The sequence below is a fragment of the Wyeomyia smithii genome, chromosome 2, assembly GCF_029784165.1.
Source record: "Wyeomyia smithii strain HCP4-BCI-WySm-NY-G18 chromosome 2, ASM2978416v1, whole genome shotgun sequence".
Lineage (NCBI taxonomy): Eukaryota > Metazoa > Arthropoda > Insecta > Diptera > Culicidae > Wyeomyia > Wyeomyia smithii.
In genome coordinates, this window is record NC_073695.1 from 34,806,009 (window position 1) to 34,823,954 (window position 17,946).

At 39.7% G+C, this 17,946-nt stretch overlaps 2 protein-coding genes across 2 annotated transcripts; both read right to left on the minus strand.

Annotated features, from left to right (window-relative positions):
- Positions 1–4,596: 4,596 nt before the first annotated feature.
- Positions 4,597–5,025, minus strand: LOC129719554 (uncharacterized). The gene has a single exon (XM_055670947.1). The coding sequence runs from the start codon at positions 5,023–5,025 to the stop codon at positions 4,597–4,599; it is 429 nt and encodes a 142-aa protein (XP_055526922.1).
- A 241-nt stretch (positions 5,026–5,266) lies between these two features.
- LOC129719555 (uncharacterized) lies at positions 5,267–5,848 on the minus strand. Its single transcript, XM_055670948.1, has one exon. It carries the CDS (start codon positions 5,846–5,848, stop codon positions 5,267–5,269), a length of 582 nt encoding a protein of 193 aa, XP_055526923.1.
- Between the last annotated feature and the right edge of the window lie 12,098 nt (positions 5,849–17,946).

Sequence of the window (17,946 nt, forward strand, 5' to 3'; positions counted from 1 at the left end):
AAAATAGTGGGTTTGAGGAGAAAATCCTTCTGCTGGGAATTTTTGTAAACTTTAGGCATCTAAAAATAAAATGATTTGGCTTATAGCGGTTTAACAGGCATTCTCATCCAATTTCATGTCGTTAAATGTGATAAATTGCGTAGTAATTACCTGTAAATTGTCACAAGCTGCTTATTTGTTCACGTGCAACGGTCGAACGGTAATCGAAGAGATGGTAAAACTTGGCATGGCCAAAATATGTTGGCTTCAGAAAGAGGCAAACATATTTCGGCCATGCATTTAACCACTTTTTCAACTTTTTCCAACATGTTAGAGTATACAAACTGTTTCTTTGATATTTTATTGATGTTACTACAACAACGAAATGTTTTAAAAGCATACATATTTGTTACAATAGCTTCCGGACATTGACTTATATATTACCACTTCCTCTTGACTTTGGGTTGACTCAGCCATGACTTTAAATATGTATGAACTAATTCCAAAATAACACTACCTAGAGCCAGTTTTTTGCCGAAAATTATAGTGTAGTATGATTCTTAGGTGTGTTATTCAATGTTGCATGCATAGGTTTCTTATATTCATTGAATTTATCAGAAAAAATGCGTAAAATGTTACCGGGTGGGCCAAAATATGCATGTGGGCCAAAATACCCCCGTTACCCTATTGGGCAATATTTTCTGTAGCTTAAGAAAAATAAATTTGTTAAACATAAGTTTTTGATGCGTGATATTATCACTAAAATGTTTTTCGTTCCCTTAACATACGCAGCAGCAATTTATATTAATCTCCATGACTATTACTGCATCACACGGCGTTTCTTTTTTACCTCAAGCTTCTTTGGGGCGTGATATTATCAATGCGAAATACTATTTTTTGATCGCGCAAATGCCCTACATTATTGCTTTACAATTAAAACTACAAGTTTTTGATGCGTGATAGTATCACTACGGAATATTATTTTAATTCAATAATATTTTTTTATGTACACTAAGGTGACAATGGAAACCCTCTTTTCGAGGTTCGCTCAAAAGGTTTGTCTGCTCATGCAAAATTTCGGTTTCACTTTTTTGACATCTATTTTTTTAATGCCAAATGGTTTAGAAATGTATGGAACGTCGAGATCTGATGTTATTTCGAAAAAAAATCGGCTTTCTGAGATTTGGAAATATTTGAGCTGAGAAATATATTTTTCTCAAAAATTTCTAAGTCCCAGAAAGCTTACACATTGAAAATTTGACAGCTCCCATATTTTGATTGTCAGTATCACAAATCGCTTGTGTGTGTTCAAAATACGATAGAGGATGTGCCGGCCATTGTACCCACTACCGATGCTGCCGACACCATACAAAGGCAGCTTTTTAATAGAGGAAGTACCGCAATTACCGTTGATGCTGCTGCCATTTAATTAGGACCGTCCTAGTCGCCTAAAAAACAGCGACCTAAAATTGAAATTGCGAATTTCATTTCAATTAGGGGAACTGCTCCATTATTCATCTCAGCCCGTATATTCATCTCATTCAACATGTAAACACAATTGAAAACAGGAAAAAACGTATATTTTCTTCTTAAACTAAGTATAATCACAAAACAAAATCCGCGCATCGTTCTATACGACTACAACGGGGCTCGTTCTGCAGCCAACTAAAGTTTTTTTAATCACTAGCGGACCACTTTTCATTTTAATCACTAAACAAAATCACTCACTACACCAAGAATATTTCAATCTTTGGAATGTTCACCTCAAATTTTCTAAAACAAGCTTGATTTAGCAGAAATATATCTTATTGTTAATAAGTTGGTTGAACGAATGAACAAATACGAATGAGCTATATTTCTTTCTAAACTACTGACATTAAAAATACTTAGCATACTATGACCATTTCCGTTTTCTACTCTAACACTCCTCCTAAACGGTAATGGTTAACCCAATTAGTTTTGCTAATTTTGCCAGTCTAACGCGCTGCAATGGTTTTGTCATGAGGTCTGCTACCATATCTTCAGATGGGCAGTAGTTACACTTCATTTCTTCCTTCTCAATTAGCTCCTTTTCAGACAACTTTGGTTGTCTTCGTGTATGACAACTTTCTGTTCATCATTTAGCTCCCGCAGTAGCAATTTCAACCACAGAGCTTCTTGTGCTGCTCCAGCAAGTGCGATAAATTCCGCTTCTGCTGTTGATAGGGCCGCACAGGTTTGTTTACGACAAGCCCAGCCCCCGTTAATCCGAATGCAAATCCGCTGTGCGATTTCCGGTCATCTCGAGTTTCAGCCCAGTCAGCGTCAGAATTAACCGATGATTGTTCCGGTTTCACCTTTCCTACTCAACCGTAATCGGTAGTTGACCGTTCCTTCGAGGTACCGCACCACGCGCTTGAGTTCATTCCAGTCTTCTTGCGTGGGATGATTCGTCTTTCTGCTCAAGATTGATACAGCGGTCGAAATGTCAGGTCGTGTGTTAACAGCTGTAAACAGAACCTTTCCAATTAACTTCTGATATTCGATATTGCTGGCCAATGGAGTCCCTTCATTTTCATTTTTGAATTATCCGGGATCTAACGGAGTTTTGGAAATCTTGGCATCCGTCAGCCCGCTTGACTCCACTACTTCACGTATGTACTTCTGCTGACTCAAAAAATAATTACCATGACGGTCTTTTTCAACTTCCATCCCTAGGTAAAAGCGGATATCACCCAGCTCGCTGACCTCGAACGACCCCTTCAGACTTCTCACAAGTGTTTCAATCATCTTTAGATCTTCACTTGCCATCACCAGGTCATCAACGTATACGAGCACGTAACCCCAACGCCCATTCAACTGTTTCCGGTACAAACACGGATCGGATGTACATCTTTGGAATTGCTGCCGCTTCAACTCTTCATGCAGTCGTTGGTTCCATGCTCTCGCCGCCTGTTTCAGCCCATACAAGCTACGATGCAGTCGGCAAACCTTCCGCTCGCTTTCTTGTTTTATAAATCCGCTTGGCTGCCGCATGTATATCTCCTCCTCAAGATCGCCATTCAGGAATGCGGTTTTGACATCGTACTACTTCACGGCCATGTTCTTTTTTGCTGCGGCTGCCATCAACGTCCGGAAAGTGGTTTGCTGCACTACCGGAGCAAATACTTCGTCGTGATCAGATCCATACTGTTGGCTAAAACCTTGGGCAACCAAACGAGCTTTGAATCGAACTACTTCTCCGTTGATGTCTCGCTTAAGCTTGTACACCCACTTGCATCCTACAGCTTTTCGTCCTGGAGGGAGATCAGCCAACGTCCAGGTATTATTGGCGTGAATCGACTCCAATTCCTCCGCCATTGCCTGCTTCCAGTTCTTTGCGTATGGCGAAGCCATCGCCTCCCTATAGTTTGTTGGTTCATCGACTGCGCCTGATCCATGGTTAGCATCCAACGCCAAGCATTGTTTGGGATGATGATCGTTGTCTTCATCACTGGAACCATCTACTTCTCGCAACACATCAGGTTTGACCTGGGAATTAGGATTGACGGGAAGACCTTTGCTCTGAACGTTGAAATCTTCGTACTTGCCTGGGAACACGTGCTCCCTTCCACTGCGCCTCAACACTTGTGACCTAGGTGGATTTAAATATCGTCGTGGAGGGGGCACAGTCACATCGTTGGAGTCAGTACATGTGTCTTTGGTGTCTTCATCTCCTGAAATCTCCTCTGCAGTTTCGTATGCTGCTTCATCATATTCTTAAATGACAGGAACGTTCGGAACTGTCGCTGGAACACTACTGAATTCCACCGGAAATATAGTTCGTTGTTCGTTAGATGGAAGACCCTTTTCTCCGATGCATTCGCCGATGAAACACACCCTCTGTACTCTTCAAAAAACACTTCGTCTTGGGATCATACAAACGGTAGCCTTTTGTCTCCTCCTCTAATCCAGTCAGTATGCATGGTCTCGACTTTGTATCCCATTTCTGTCGTTTTTGTTTTGGCACTTGCACCATGGCCTTCGTTCCAAACACTCTAACATGAGAAACGTCTGGTTTCCGTCTGCTCCAAACCTCTTCAGGAGTTAAATCATGTCCGCGAGTGGAAGATCGGTTCACAAGATTTACTGCTGCTGCCATTGCCTCTGCCCAGAAGAATTTCGGAAGTTTCGCTTCGAATAGCATGCAACGCGCCCGTTCGGTAATTGTTCTGTTGGCACGCCCTGCCAGTCCATTCTGCTCTGGCGTATAATCGTTGGATGTTTGGTGCCGCATTCCCATTTGTTTCAAGAAACTTTAAAATCTATTATTGATATATTCCTTACCATTATCTGTTCGCAGGATTTTCATCTTTTTTTCGCACTGGCGCTCCGCTTGTGCTTGGAATTCCTTGAAACGACCAAGGACCTCCACTTTAGATTTTGTCTTCAAGAAGTAAACGAACATCATCCGAGATCGATCGTCGATGAACGTTACATAATAACGACTTCCTGATGGTGACGATACCTCCATTGGTCCCGCTATGTCGGAGTGAATCACTTCTAACAATTCCTCTGCTCTCGATCCGCTCTTGCTAAATGGAATGCGAGTCTGCTTCCCCATTGGACACACGGTACAATCGTTGCGCCACTCGCCAATCATTTCTCGCTGTTGTAGTTGAGATGTCCCAGGCTTTTATGCCAAGTTTCTGCAGATGCAATGGCGGAGCTCAACATTGCCTGACTAGCCCCATGACCAGCCCCTTCCAACTGCTCCAGCTTGAATAAATCATTCTCGACGACTCCGGTTGCTACCAGTTTACCTTGTGTATTGTAGATCTCGCAGCCGCTGGATTGAAATACACCCTTGAATCCTTTTTTCACAATCTGCACCACCGACAGAAGGTTTGTCGAAAGATGAGGGATGAATTGCACATCGTGTACTGGAATCTCAGCTCCATATTTCTGACACGCTGGATGAAGGATTGCTTTACCACAAGCTTCAATTTTCATCGTTTCCTTGTTTGCAGCAACAACAACTCCATTTTCGGTTCGTACGTCTTCCAGCAGTTCTAGATCCCACGTCATATGTCCGGTCGCCCCCGAATCTAAATACCACTGGTTCTTCTCCTGGCTTTGAATTGTCGATAGTACCGTGCAAAAGGCATCTGCCTTTTTGCTTTCGGTTCCAGAATTCTCCGGACAGAACTTTGCGATGTGACCGAACTTGCTGCATTATCTACATTGCGGGCCTTTAGACTGTGAAGAGCTTTGGTTTTTGCTTCTTCCGTTACCATGGGCGAATTTCGGTTTGGCTTTGAACTTACCCCTAGTAACGAATGCTGTTTTTTTCACTTGGAAACAGCTCTTCCTGCAGCAGAATGGTTTTTATAGAACCCCCTGTTATAGCTGTTCCCGAGTTTTTCAGAACCATGACCATGGGTTGATATCGCTCAGGAAGTCCAGCTAGCAAAAGAACACCTACAAACCGTTCGGGGATCGTGAATCCAATTTCGTTTAACTGGTGGCACGTCGATATTATCCTGTTCGCGTAGGCTTCCATAGTTCCGCACGATTCTAGGTCAGTCCGAATCAGCTTGTAAAGCAGACCAACTTCCCGCGTCAGGCCACCTTCCTCGAACGCGTTGTTGGGCTTCGTTGAAGCTTCCCGAGCTGTTTTGGCATCACGTACATGGTAGAAATTTGCCGGTTCCAGGAACAAGATAATTTTTCCTCTGGCCTTCTTGTCCTTGATAGGATTCACCGCTTCCAAACTTCCATCTTCATTTTTCTTAGGTTCGATGGCTTCCCAAAGATCTTCAACTTCGAGATAGGTTTGTACGGCGGATTTCCAAGTACTCCAATTTTCTCTCCCAACCAGTCTCTCGATTCCGGGATTCGAATTCGCCATTTTCGACGTCGTACTGGACCGATAACCTCTTGTTATATATAAGTGAATACGTCTTGGTTGAACGAATGAACAAATACGAATGAGCAATATTTCTTACTAAACTACTGTCATTAAAAATACTTAGCATACTATGACCATTTCCGTTTTCTACTCTAACAATATATGAGATGAATTTCTGCAATTCCTAAATTTCAACTGTATATATTTTCATCTGTTTTCACTGCGTTGAAGAAAATCAAGAGTTGCCAAATCAGTTTCTGTTAATACGAAAAAATAATACTGAATGTTGAATTATTCCGACATAATTGACATAAATCTACAGCACTGTAGTGGTTCCCTAGGTTACCAATTTTTCACGTAAACAACTGCAGCGGATATCTAGGTAACCTACTATGACTGCGGCTGCGGCTGCGGCTACGTTCATTCATGATAATGTGATTCATTCATGATTAACAGTGAGATGAATATAGGGGCATTGTGAGATGAATAATTGAGCAGTGTTTCAAGTTTTGAGATGGATATGGAAGCGTTGTGAAAAATGGTTTGTTTTACAAAATTCAGGATAAATCTAGCTCATTTTACTAAATATACAATGCTAAACGATTCCATAAGAGTACGTCAACATATTTAGCTTATTTGTTCAATGATTTCGTGAAAATTTGGTATTTAATCCGTGCATTCTTCGTGAATATGGGCTTAATGAGATGAATAATGGAGCAATTCCCCTATATTTTTCCTATAGTTGTATACTATTCACGTGTCAGAATCCAAAATTTTGAAGCATTACGACAAAATTCAAATTTTCTATGATTTTTCAAAATGTACTGAGTCACCGTTTTTAACGTTTTTCTTAAAACAAATCAATGTTGCGAAATTTGTTGGAGCCTCATAGGGTAACTTGAATCTTGATAACGTCTAAGACAAAGTTGTCTGTAAAATAGTGGGAAATAAATCCTCATCATTGGATAATTTAAAATCTTATTGTAATACTCAAAAAAATCTGGCGGATTCAAAAAAATTACGTATTTTTTGCATAAAACAGCATTCAAAGTTTAGACGGCAGGGTTTGTCACTAATGGCACTAGTTTCAAAAGAAACCTTGGAAAAAATGCTTACAAATGCATCTATTCTAATCCTGCGCAAAGCTGGGCAGAGTACCCTTCTTTCGAAGAGAAACAACGAGTGTTCGGCACATAGCGGATTCAAGAAATGTTAATTTGAATTGCACACTGCAAACCGTTAACAGAATAACGAATGGCTCGTATTAGTTTGATTATAAAAATGTTTTCAAACATGTTTCAGTATAATTAATCACACCATTTTCATATTTATAAGTATAACTCACTAATATTTCGATATTTACGCAGTATCAAAAACTAATCATTGTTTATGTTTTGGATCACGGCCCTGAGTGAACAATATTGAACAAAATGAAATAATGAAAAAATAAGAAGAAACAAAGGAATAATAAGAAGAAGAAAGAGATTATGAGAAGAAATAGAGGAATTAAATCAAACAAAAGAGAAATTAGGAAAAGAAAAAGGTGTATTAAAAGAAGAAAAAAAGGAATCGAACTAAGGAGAGTGGGTTAAAAAGAAATTGAGGAATTAGAAAAATAAAAAATTAAATTGGAAAACGAAGAAAAAGAATTTTTAAAAAGAAAAGTAGAACTAACAACAAAAATTGAAAAAGAGAAATTAGAAGAAGAAATTGATGCATAAAAAGGGGAAACTAAAATAAGAAAGAGAAATATTGGAAGATGAAATAGAAAATCAGAAAAAAAAGAGGAATTAGAAGAAGAAAAGAAAAAACTAGAAAAATTAGAAGAAGAAAAGGAGGAATCAAAGAAAAAAAAAGAGGAATAAATAGACAAAAAAGGACTAGAAGGAGAAACGCAGAATTTAAAAAAAGAGGAAACCGAAGACAAATACAAGAATTTGAATAATTCACTCTCATCGGTTGTGATTGGCGTTATTTCTATAATTGGGAAAGAATCCAGCATACACAATCATCATAATCGGCCCGCTAAAAATTTCTTTGACCGCGCACCGATCTAAAATCATCGCGGGACGCGTCGTGGCGTGGCGGTACACAGAACTACTTATGTTATATAAGCGAACTTTATTTTGCAACTGAAGTCAATCGTACATTGCCACAGTGAATAAAACGCTTGTTTCGCGCGGTTTAAAAAAAACTGAAATAAAATAAATTTATGTAGTGAACATATCACGCACCAACAACTTACAGTTTTGGTTGCAACAATAATGACCAGTAAAGTATTATTATTAACACGCTTCAAAGATGCTTCGAACCACAAAATACCCGTATGATTACTTAGAGGTTACTTTACATTGCTGCTGAAAATATTTTGAGCAAAATTTTTATTCAGTAGTGATATCACGCGTAAAAAAACATAGAACGAAATTATATTGCCCTAACAGCTCGTAGTGCATGGAATGAGCGCGAGAAGATTCCACAAATAAGTAGGGTAAATTGATCTATAGTGGACTCCTCTCCTATAGTGGACCACTTGTCAGATTAACTCAATTTCTCTTAACATAAATAGGAATTTATAAATGTTTCTCGTGATTCCGATGCAGATTGGCTGAATGGTTTCCTAACCCTTTCGGGCCCATATAATTGCGTAGGTAGAAGGTGACTTCAACAAAACCTTTGCTCCCGCTTTTTGATCGTCCTATTCATTGTTTTATTGCTCACGACGCTAGTGTCAACATCGCAGCTGCTACGAAAAATGAAAACCCGGAGCAAGTAAATGTTTTTATATAGGAATTGCTTCGATTTAGGTTTTGTTATCCGTCATTTTTTAACTACATAATTCCAAAAATTCGTCTATTTTCAACAAATCGAACAATTTTCATTATTAATTGCATTTTTAAAACATATTTGAACCCACTTAATAAAAGGCGATTGAAGTGAAATTAACAATTTGCCAATATCACTAAAAGACGGTAAAAATTATTAATCTGCGGGCGCTTTGAGGGAAGTGACCCAAGATTGTGACAATTTTGTTGATCTTGCGCACAATTGTGGGGTCAGTTAATATTTTGATTCGTTGTTTTGCTTTCGTCTCGATTAGACGCAAATTGTTCATCTCCGTTTGAGTTCGCAAAATAACAATACACGAGTTATCGTACGGGTGTTTTTTTTTGTCGATTAGTTCTTTTGCTGCGCGATAACAATAGCCTGCAGTTTATCGGCAGAAACATCTTCTGCACACTGGTAGGGGCAGGCTACCCCGCCAGTGATCTGATACGCAGCTGATATATCGCTCGATTAATCCTACTATCAGCCGTGAGGTCGTGACTTAGACGTTCGGTGAAGTATTCACTTCAGAATTTTTATCATTATTATTAATATTATTATTATTATTGTTATTATTATTATTATTATTATTATTATTATTGTTATTAGTATTAGTATTACTGCCTTTTTTTTATTTTGATCCATTGTAGTTTGAAAAATTGTTTTTAAAATTTAATAGCAACTACTTGACCCCCCCCCCCCACATTCGAATATTTATCGTTTGTTTGCGGTAGAGCGTAACGCTCCCGCAAAATTGACGACATGCAGGTGCAACTATTCCTGGATGTGGAAACAAATGGGGAAGAGATTGAGATCTCCCCCATCAATTCCCCTTTACCTTCCCCGCTACCTAGCCCCGTACCAAGAGTACCGGCAACACGGGTGAAAGCTTACCCAGATGCTTCGAAAGGTCCGTTCGTAGTTTACTTCAGGCCCATAAAGAAGCCTCTAAATATTATTCAAATCGGCAAGGACCTGGCAAAACAGTTTTCGGACGTAACCGAAATTACAAAGGTTAGACCGAACAAACTGCGAGTTGTTGTGAGTAGCTTGAAGCAAGCAAACGCAATTGCTAGCTACGAGCTCTTCACGAGAGTACCGCGTGTACATCCCTGCCAAGGACGTGGAGATCGACGGTGTGGTTACCGAAGGAAGCCTCACGGTCGATGACATTTTGCGTCACGGGGTTGGCTGCTTCAAGAACCCCCTGATTCAAGATGTAAAGATACTGGATGTCAAGCAATTGCATTCAGTATCCATCGAAGAAGGGAAGAAGAAATTCGCCGGATCCGCACTGCCGAACTACATCTCTTTGGACAGGGATCGTCTGCCTGTACGCCTGTTCGTACCGCGGGTCATGCATTGCCAAAACTGCAAGCAGTTAGGTCATACAGCCACCTACTGCTGCAACAAGGCACGCTGCAGCAAGTGCGGAGGCAATCATGCTGAGACCGCTTGCAGTGAGGATACTGAAAAGTGTCTTTACTGCGAGGGAACTCGGCATGGCCTTTCGGCGTGTCCGGCGTACAAACAGCGCGAGGAAAAAATAAAGCGTTCCCTCAAGGAACGATCAAAGCGCTCTTTCGCAGAAATGCTGAAGAGTGCTGAGCCACCCTCGACAGGAAACATCTTTTCCTTTTTGCCAACCGATGAGGGTACATCTGACAATCCCGTCGAAGGGTGTTCTTATGCCATGCCAGAAGGATCTGGGAAGAGGAGAATGATCAACTCTCCTAATCTTTCTCGCAAAGGTCGCAAGATAACCCCTAGCGGAATGACCAATAAGCCAACACAAAAAGGAAGCGGTGAAGAAAAACCGAAGCAAGTACCTCCCGGTTTTATTTTCAATTCAAACCAGGAGTACCCACCGCTTCCTGGGGCACCAAAAACCCCTCGGGCACCCATTTCTCGATCAGAAGATAAAAAAGAAACAGGGTTCATAAAATTTTCTGGACTGGATATTTAAAACATTCAACATACCAGATCCCCTACAAAATATTCTTCTTGTCCTTCTTCCTACAGTGAAAACCTATTTGAAGCAACTAGCAGCAACTTGGCCCCTCATTTCAGCTATCATATCTTTCGATGACTAATACGGCGAAAGAGGTTAGGAATTTTATCACTGTATTACAGTGGAATTCGATCTATTTTCCCATTTAATAAATACATACAATTGTGACGCATTTGCGCTCTGTGAAACATTTCCCAATTCAAACGATCAACTCAATTTCCACGATTTCAACATTATTCGTCGAGATCGAGACTCACACGGTGGAGGGGTACTTTTAGGAATTAAAAAGTGCTATTCCTTCTTCCGAATCGACCTCCCCTCGATCTCGAATATTGAAGTCGTTGCCATTCAAACGAATATGAATGGAAAAGACCTATGCCTTGTTTCGTTATATATCCCTCCATCCGCGCGGATTGAACAGAGGCATCTTACTGATATAGCAGAGTTGCTTCCCGCGCCTTTTTTGATATTGGGAGATTTTAATTCTCACTGTTCGCTATGGGGGTCGCTGTACGACGACAACCGACCTTCTTTAATCTGTAACTTGATCGACGACTTCAATATGACAGTTTTGAATACTGGGGAAGCGACACGTGTACCTAATCTTCCAGCACGTGAAAGCGTGCTTGACCTATCCCTCTGCTCGACATCACTAGCGCTAGATTGCCAGTGGAAAGTAATCAACGATCCACACGGTAGTGATCATCTTCCAATCGTTATATCAATTGCAAATGGTTCAACTCCCCCGAACCCAATCAATATTTCCTACGACCTTACACGTAATATTGATTGGAAGTATTATGAGTCTATTATAGCGCAATCTATCGAGACTCACGAGGAACTTCCTCCGGAGGAAGAATACGCATTCTTAGCTGGCTTGATAATCGACGCCGCGACTCAAGCTCAGACGAAACCGATACCCAGGGTAACAATTAGACAGCGCCCTCCCAACAAATGGTGGGACATAGAGTGCTCTGAGCTGTACGCGCGAAGGTCCGCGGCGTATAAGGACTACCGGGAGTACGGCACTGTCAACCTGCTTCGAAAGTACGAGGCATTGGGCAGGCAGATGAAAAGCTTAGTAAAGGCGAAAAAACGCGGGTACTGGCGGCGGTTTGTAAATGCGTTGTCGAGGGAAACAGCAATGAGCACTCTTTGGGATACCGCCAGGCGCATGCGGAACCGTGACGTTTCGAATGAAAGTGAGGAGTATTCAGATCGCTGGATACTCGATTTTGCCAAAAAGGTCTGTCCGGACTCCGTACCGGAACAGAAAACCTTTCGCGACGCGTTTATAGGAACTACGGAAGAGCCTCCATTTTCGATGTTGGAATTTTCAATGGCTCTCCTGTCGTGCAACAATAAGGCTCCAGGGTTAGATAGAATGAAATTCAACCTGTTGAAGAATCTACCCGACTCTGCAAAAAGACGCTTGTTGAATTTGTTCAACAAGTTTCTTGAGCTAAATATTGTTCCGCATGACTGGAGGGAGTAAAAGTCATTGCTATTCGGAAACCCGGGAAACCTGCCTCTGATCACAATTCATATAGGCCGATTGCAATGCTCTCTTGCCTCCAGAAATTAATGGAGAAAATGATCCTCTTACGGTTAGACAAATGGGTCGAAACAAACGGGTTACTTTCAGATACTCAATTTGGCTTTCGCCGGGGCAAAGGGACGAACGATTGCCTAGCGTTGCTTTCTACTGAAATTCAACTCGCATTTGCTCGAAAAGAGCAAATGGCTTCTGCGTTCTTGGATATTAAGGGGGCTTTTGACTCTGTCTCTGTAGAAGTTTTAAGCGCGAAACTTCATTCGCAGGGACTTTCACCAAATTTGAATAACTTTTTGCTCAATTTGTTGTCAGAAAAGCATATGTATTTCTCACATGACGATTCGACAACTTCCCGAATTAGTTACATGGGCCTCCCCCAGGGCTCATGTTTAAGTCCTCTCTTATATAATTTTTACGTCAATGACATCGATGAATGTCTAGCAAATTCATGCACGCTAAGGCAACTTGCAGACGATAGCGTTGTATCCATTACTGGTAGCGAGGCTAGCGATCTGCAAGGACCATTGCAAGATACCTTAGACAATTTGTCTGAATGGGCTCTTAAGCTGGGTATCGAATTCTCTCCGGAGAAAACTGAGCTGGTCGTTTTTTCAAGGAAGCATAACCCAGCTCAGCTGCAGCTCCTACTAACGGGTAAAACGATCTCTCAGGTTTTAGTCGCTAAATATCTCGGGGTCTGGTTCGACTCCAAATGCACCTAGGCTTGTCATATTAGGTATCTGACACAAAAATGCCAACAGAGGATTAATTTTCTTCGTACGATTACCGGAACTTGGTGGGGTGCTCACCCAGGAGACCTTCTAAGGTTATACCAAACAACGATATTGTCAGTTCTTGAGTACGGCTGTTTCTGCTTTCGCTCCGCCGCGAACACGCACATTATAAAATTAGAGAGAATACAATATCGTTGTTTGCGTATTGCCTTGAGTTGCATGCAGTCGACCCATACGATGAGTCTTGAAGTGTTAGCGGGTATTCTTCCGTTGAAACATCGTTTTTGGAATCTCTCTTACCGGTTGCTAATTCGATGCACAGTTATGAACCCATTAGTAATTGAAAATTTCGAGAGGTTGGTCGACCTTCAATCTCAATCCAGATTTATGACTTTATATTTTGACTATATGGCTCAAGATATTAATCCTTCTTCATACGATTCCTCCAATGTCGCACTTTTAGATACTTCTAATAATGCTATATACTTCGACACCACCATGAAACAAGACATTTCTGGTATCCCGGATCAATTGCGACTCCAAGAGATCCCTAAGATTTTTTCCAATAAGTTTAAGCATGTTAGTTATGATAAAAGGTTTTACACTGACGGATCTAATCTGGATGAGTCCACTGGCTTCGGTGTTTTCCACGAAAATTTTACCGCCTCCTACAAACTCGATGCTCCTGCTTCCGTGTACGTCGCAGAGCTTGCTGCTATTCAGTACTCTCTTGGAATCATCGAAACCCTACCCACAGACCACTACTTCATCTTCACAGATAGTCTCAGTGCCATTGAGGCTCTGCGATCGATGAAGCCTGTGAAGCACACCCCGTATTTCCTGGGGAAAATACGGCGGTTTTTAAGTGCTTTAACAGATAAAAAATACCGGGTTACCTTAGCGTGGGTCCCTTCTCATTGCTCGATTCCGGGTAACGAAAAGGCTGACTCTTTAGCTAAGGTGGGTGCTATTGACGGCGATATTTATGAAAGACCAATTGCTTATGATGAATTTTATAGCATTTTGCGTCAGAGAACACTCAACAGTTGGCAATTATCATGGAACTCAGATGAACTGGGACGGTGGCTACATTCCATTTTTCCTAAGGTATCGACGAAAGCATGGTTCAAGGGGTTGGATGTAGGTCGGGACTTCATTCGCGTGATGTCCAGACTTATGTCCAATCACTATACGTTAAACACGCATCTCTTTCGTATAGAGCTTGTAGACAGTAATCACTGCGTTTGTGGCGATGGCTACCATGACATCGAGCATGTTGTTTGGTCGTGTACCGAATACTGTGTTGTTAGGTCTGAGCTTATAGATTCCCTTCGGGCCCGAGGTAAACAACCGAACGTACCCGTTAGAGACATTCTGGGAAGCGGTGATCTCCAGTACATGACACAGCTATACGGGTTTATAAAAAATGCTGGCATTAAAATTTGATTTCTTTTATCTATTTGCTAGAATACAATTTCTGTCACAAACTGAAAGAGAATGATACACCTGGCTGGAGACACTAAAACGAAGACTCGGCATCTCTATGTTTACGCAGACACCTCAGACCAAAACTGCTCAAATAGAACATCACTGGTTAGCCACGTACAAGTGAATACATTCTGTAATATAAAATAGTTAAAAACAAAATTGTAACACCCCTCCTCTCACCTTAAATCCCCACTAGCTCGTAGTCGGCCGCGAGAATAAAAAAAGGCCTCCCTCTTTTCCCTGCTAATTAAGAATTTAAAAAAAATGTACTTGGCTCAGTTATACATAAATTGTATCGTGCCGTGTCAAATAAACTATTTAAAAACCAAAGGGGGGATTTGTTTGTAGCTTAAGTATTTATGATGAATATTAGTAAATAATGAGTATGTGTATCCACAAATGGTGACTTCTCAACACTGTTAGAAATTTGTAATTTTAATTGTTAGGATTTGTTTGCTTTCGCAATTAGGACTTATCATTCGTAGGGATTTAAACCTACTTGTCAGAAAAGGGGAAGTAAACTTACAAATAACTTAATGGCTAACTTATTGGCTATAAAGAGAGCTTATCGTAGCAATTGAGGATTGTAACGATTTTTGTCGAAAATTGTTAATAATTTTATTTGACATAGTTTCTAATGGTCTATGTAATTCGAGTGTACCAAACCAAGGAGGACGCTTCAAAATCATTTTCAGAATTTTATTCTGAATCCTTTGGAGCGTTTTCTTCCTTGTTGAACAGCAACTTGACCAGATCGGTACAGCATAAAGCATTGCTGATCTGAAAATTTGTTCGTTAATCAAAAGTTTGTTCTTTAAACAAAGTTTAGAATTCCTGTTAATGAGAGGATATAAACATCTCGTATATTTGATGCACTTGGCTTGTATACTCTCAATGTGCTCTTTGAAAATAAGTTTTTTATCATAAATTAGTTCCAAGTACTTAACCTTGTCAGACCAACTTAAAATAACCCCATTCATCTAGACAACGTGATTATTGTTTGGCTTGAGAAAAGAAGCCCTAGGCTCATGCGGAAAAATTATCATTTGAGTTTTAGAAGCATTGGGAGAGATTTTCCACTTTTGCAAGTAGGAAGAAAAAATATCTAAACTTTTCTGCAATCGACTGCATATGACACGAAGACTTTTTCCTTTTACGGAAATGCTTGTGTCATCGCAGAACAATGACTTTTTACATCCTGGAGGCAAATCAGGAAGATCTGAAGTGAATATGTTGTACAGGACTGGACCCAAGACTGAACCTTGAGGTACACCTGCTCTGACAGGAGATCTATCAGATTTTGAATTCTGATAGACAACCTGCAGTGTTCGATCAGTAAGATAATTTTTCAAAATTTTGATTAGGAAAATAGGAAAATTTAAAGTTTGCAATTTCGCAATCAAACCTTTATGCCAAACACTGTCGAATGCTTTTTCTATGTCTAAAAGAGCAACTCCAGTGGAATAACCTTCAGATTTGTTAGCTCGTATCATATTAGTAACTCTGAGCAATTGATGAGTTGTGGAATGCCCATGGCGAAATCCAAACTGTTCATTTGCAAAAATTGAATTTTCGTTGATGTGTGACATCATTTGGTTAAGAATAATTCTCTCAAACAGTTTACTTATTGAAGAAAGCAAACTGATTGGTCGATAACTTGAAACTTCAGCTGGGTTCTTATCCGGTTTTAAAATTGGAGTATTTTTTGCATTTTTCCATAATTTGGGAAAATATGCCATTTTGAAGCAGCAATTGAAAATTTTCACTAAAAATTCCATTGTGCTTTCAGGGAGATGTTTGATTAATAAATTGAAGATTCCATCGTCACCAGATGCTTTCATATTTTTTAAATTTTTAATAATTGATTTAATCTCATTCAAGTTAGTTTCAATTATTTCTGCAGGTAAAAAAATCTGGGAAGAAATTAAATCAAATTGACGTGTGACTTCATTTTCAATTGGACTCACGAAATTCAAACTTGAGTTATGAACACTCTCAAACTGCTGAGCAAGTCTTTGAGCCTTTTATTCATTGGATACAAGAAAACGCTCACCATCTTTTAAAACTGGAATAGGCTTTTAAGGTTTCTTAAGAATCTTCAACAGCTTCCAAAAGGGTTTTGAATATGGTTTCAATTTTTCAACTTTAGTCTCAAAATTTTGATTTCTCAGAAGAATAAATCTATGTTTAATCTCTTTCTGTAAATCTTTATAAATAGTTTTAAAAACAGGGTCACGAGAACGTTGATATTGACGTCTGCGGACATTTTTCAAACGAATTAGAAGTTGAAGATTTTCGTCAATTATTGGTGAATCAAATTTTTACTTGAGCCTTTGGAACAGAATAATTCCTGGCATCAACAATTGCACATTTTAATGCTTCCAAAGCGGAATCAAATTTGCAAATCAATCTCATTATTGAAAATTCGCTCAATAAGACTTTTGTATCTTTTCCAATAAGCCTTGTTATAATTAAAAACAGAGCTCATAGGGTTTAAAACTGATTCATGTGATAAAGAAAAAGTTATTGGAAGATGGTCAGAATCAAAGTCAGCATGTGTGATCAAATCACTACATAACTGACTTTGATCTGTTAGCACCAAATCAATTGTTGAAGGGTTTCTTACAGAAGAAAATCATGTAGGACTATTCGGAGACAAAATAGAATAGTATCCTGAAGAACAATCATTGAATAAAATTTTGCCATTGGAATTACTTTGAGAATTATTCTATGAACGATGTTTAGCGTTAAAATCGCCGATTATGAAAAATTTCGAACGATTTCTGGTGAGTTTTTGTAAATCACCTTTAAAATAATTTTTGTGCTCGCGTGTGCATTGAAATGGTAATTCAAAAGTTTTTACATGTTTCAGCTACCGCAAGGTGTAATGAATTTACTTTTTCAATCTTCTGGGTTGAAAATCGTGCGTTGAATCTTATTTACCATACTTCTTTGCAAAAATGTCCATTGTTCAATAACGAGACTCATTATAACACAATGAGTTTTAGAACCAAGATAACTTATATCCAGATGATATTTCTCAGTCAACTTAAATTTATAGAACCTCCTAAGAGGTCACTTTTGAAATAAAACTAAAAATCAAATCTGTGTGGTAGTCAACTAATTGAAAAAGTGCTGCAAGTTACCGTTTCGTTACATGGTGTGGAAATGCTCGATTGTCAGTCTCACCGTTCTCGTACTGTCCAAGCAGCTCGATAAAAAAATCGATTATTTCCCAACAGCTGATCGCTTATCTCCCAAGTGCTGCAATGCAGCAGCAATACTATTTAATTGAATGCTAACGACGATTACAGAGCGCTTATCTGAATGAATTCTGAAATTGGGCATATAATTGTTATTTTTTTTTTGACATCTTCTCATAAACGCGACGCGTCCCTTATCAGAGTAGCATCGTAAAAACAAAAACTTCTTGTCATACCGTTTATCAGCGTCAAAAGTAAACAAAACGTCCCGGCACATTGTAGGT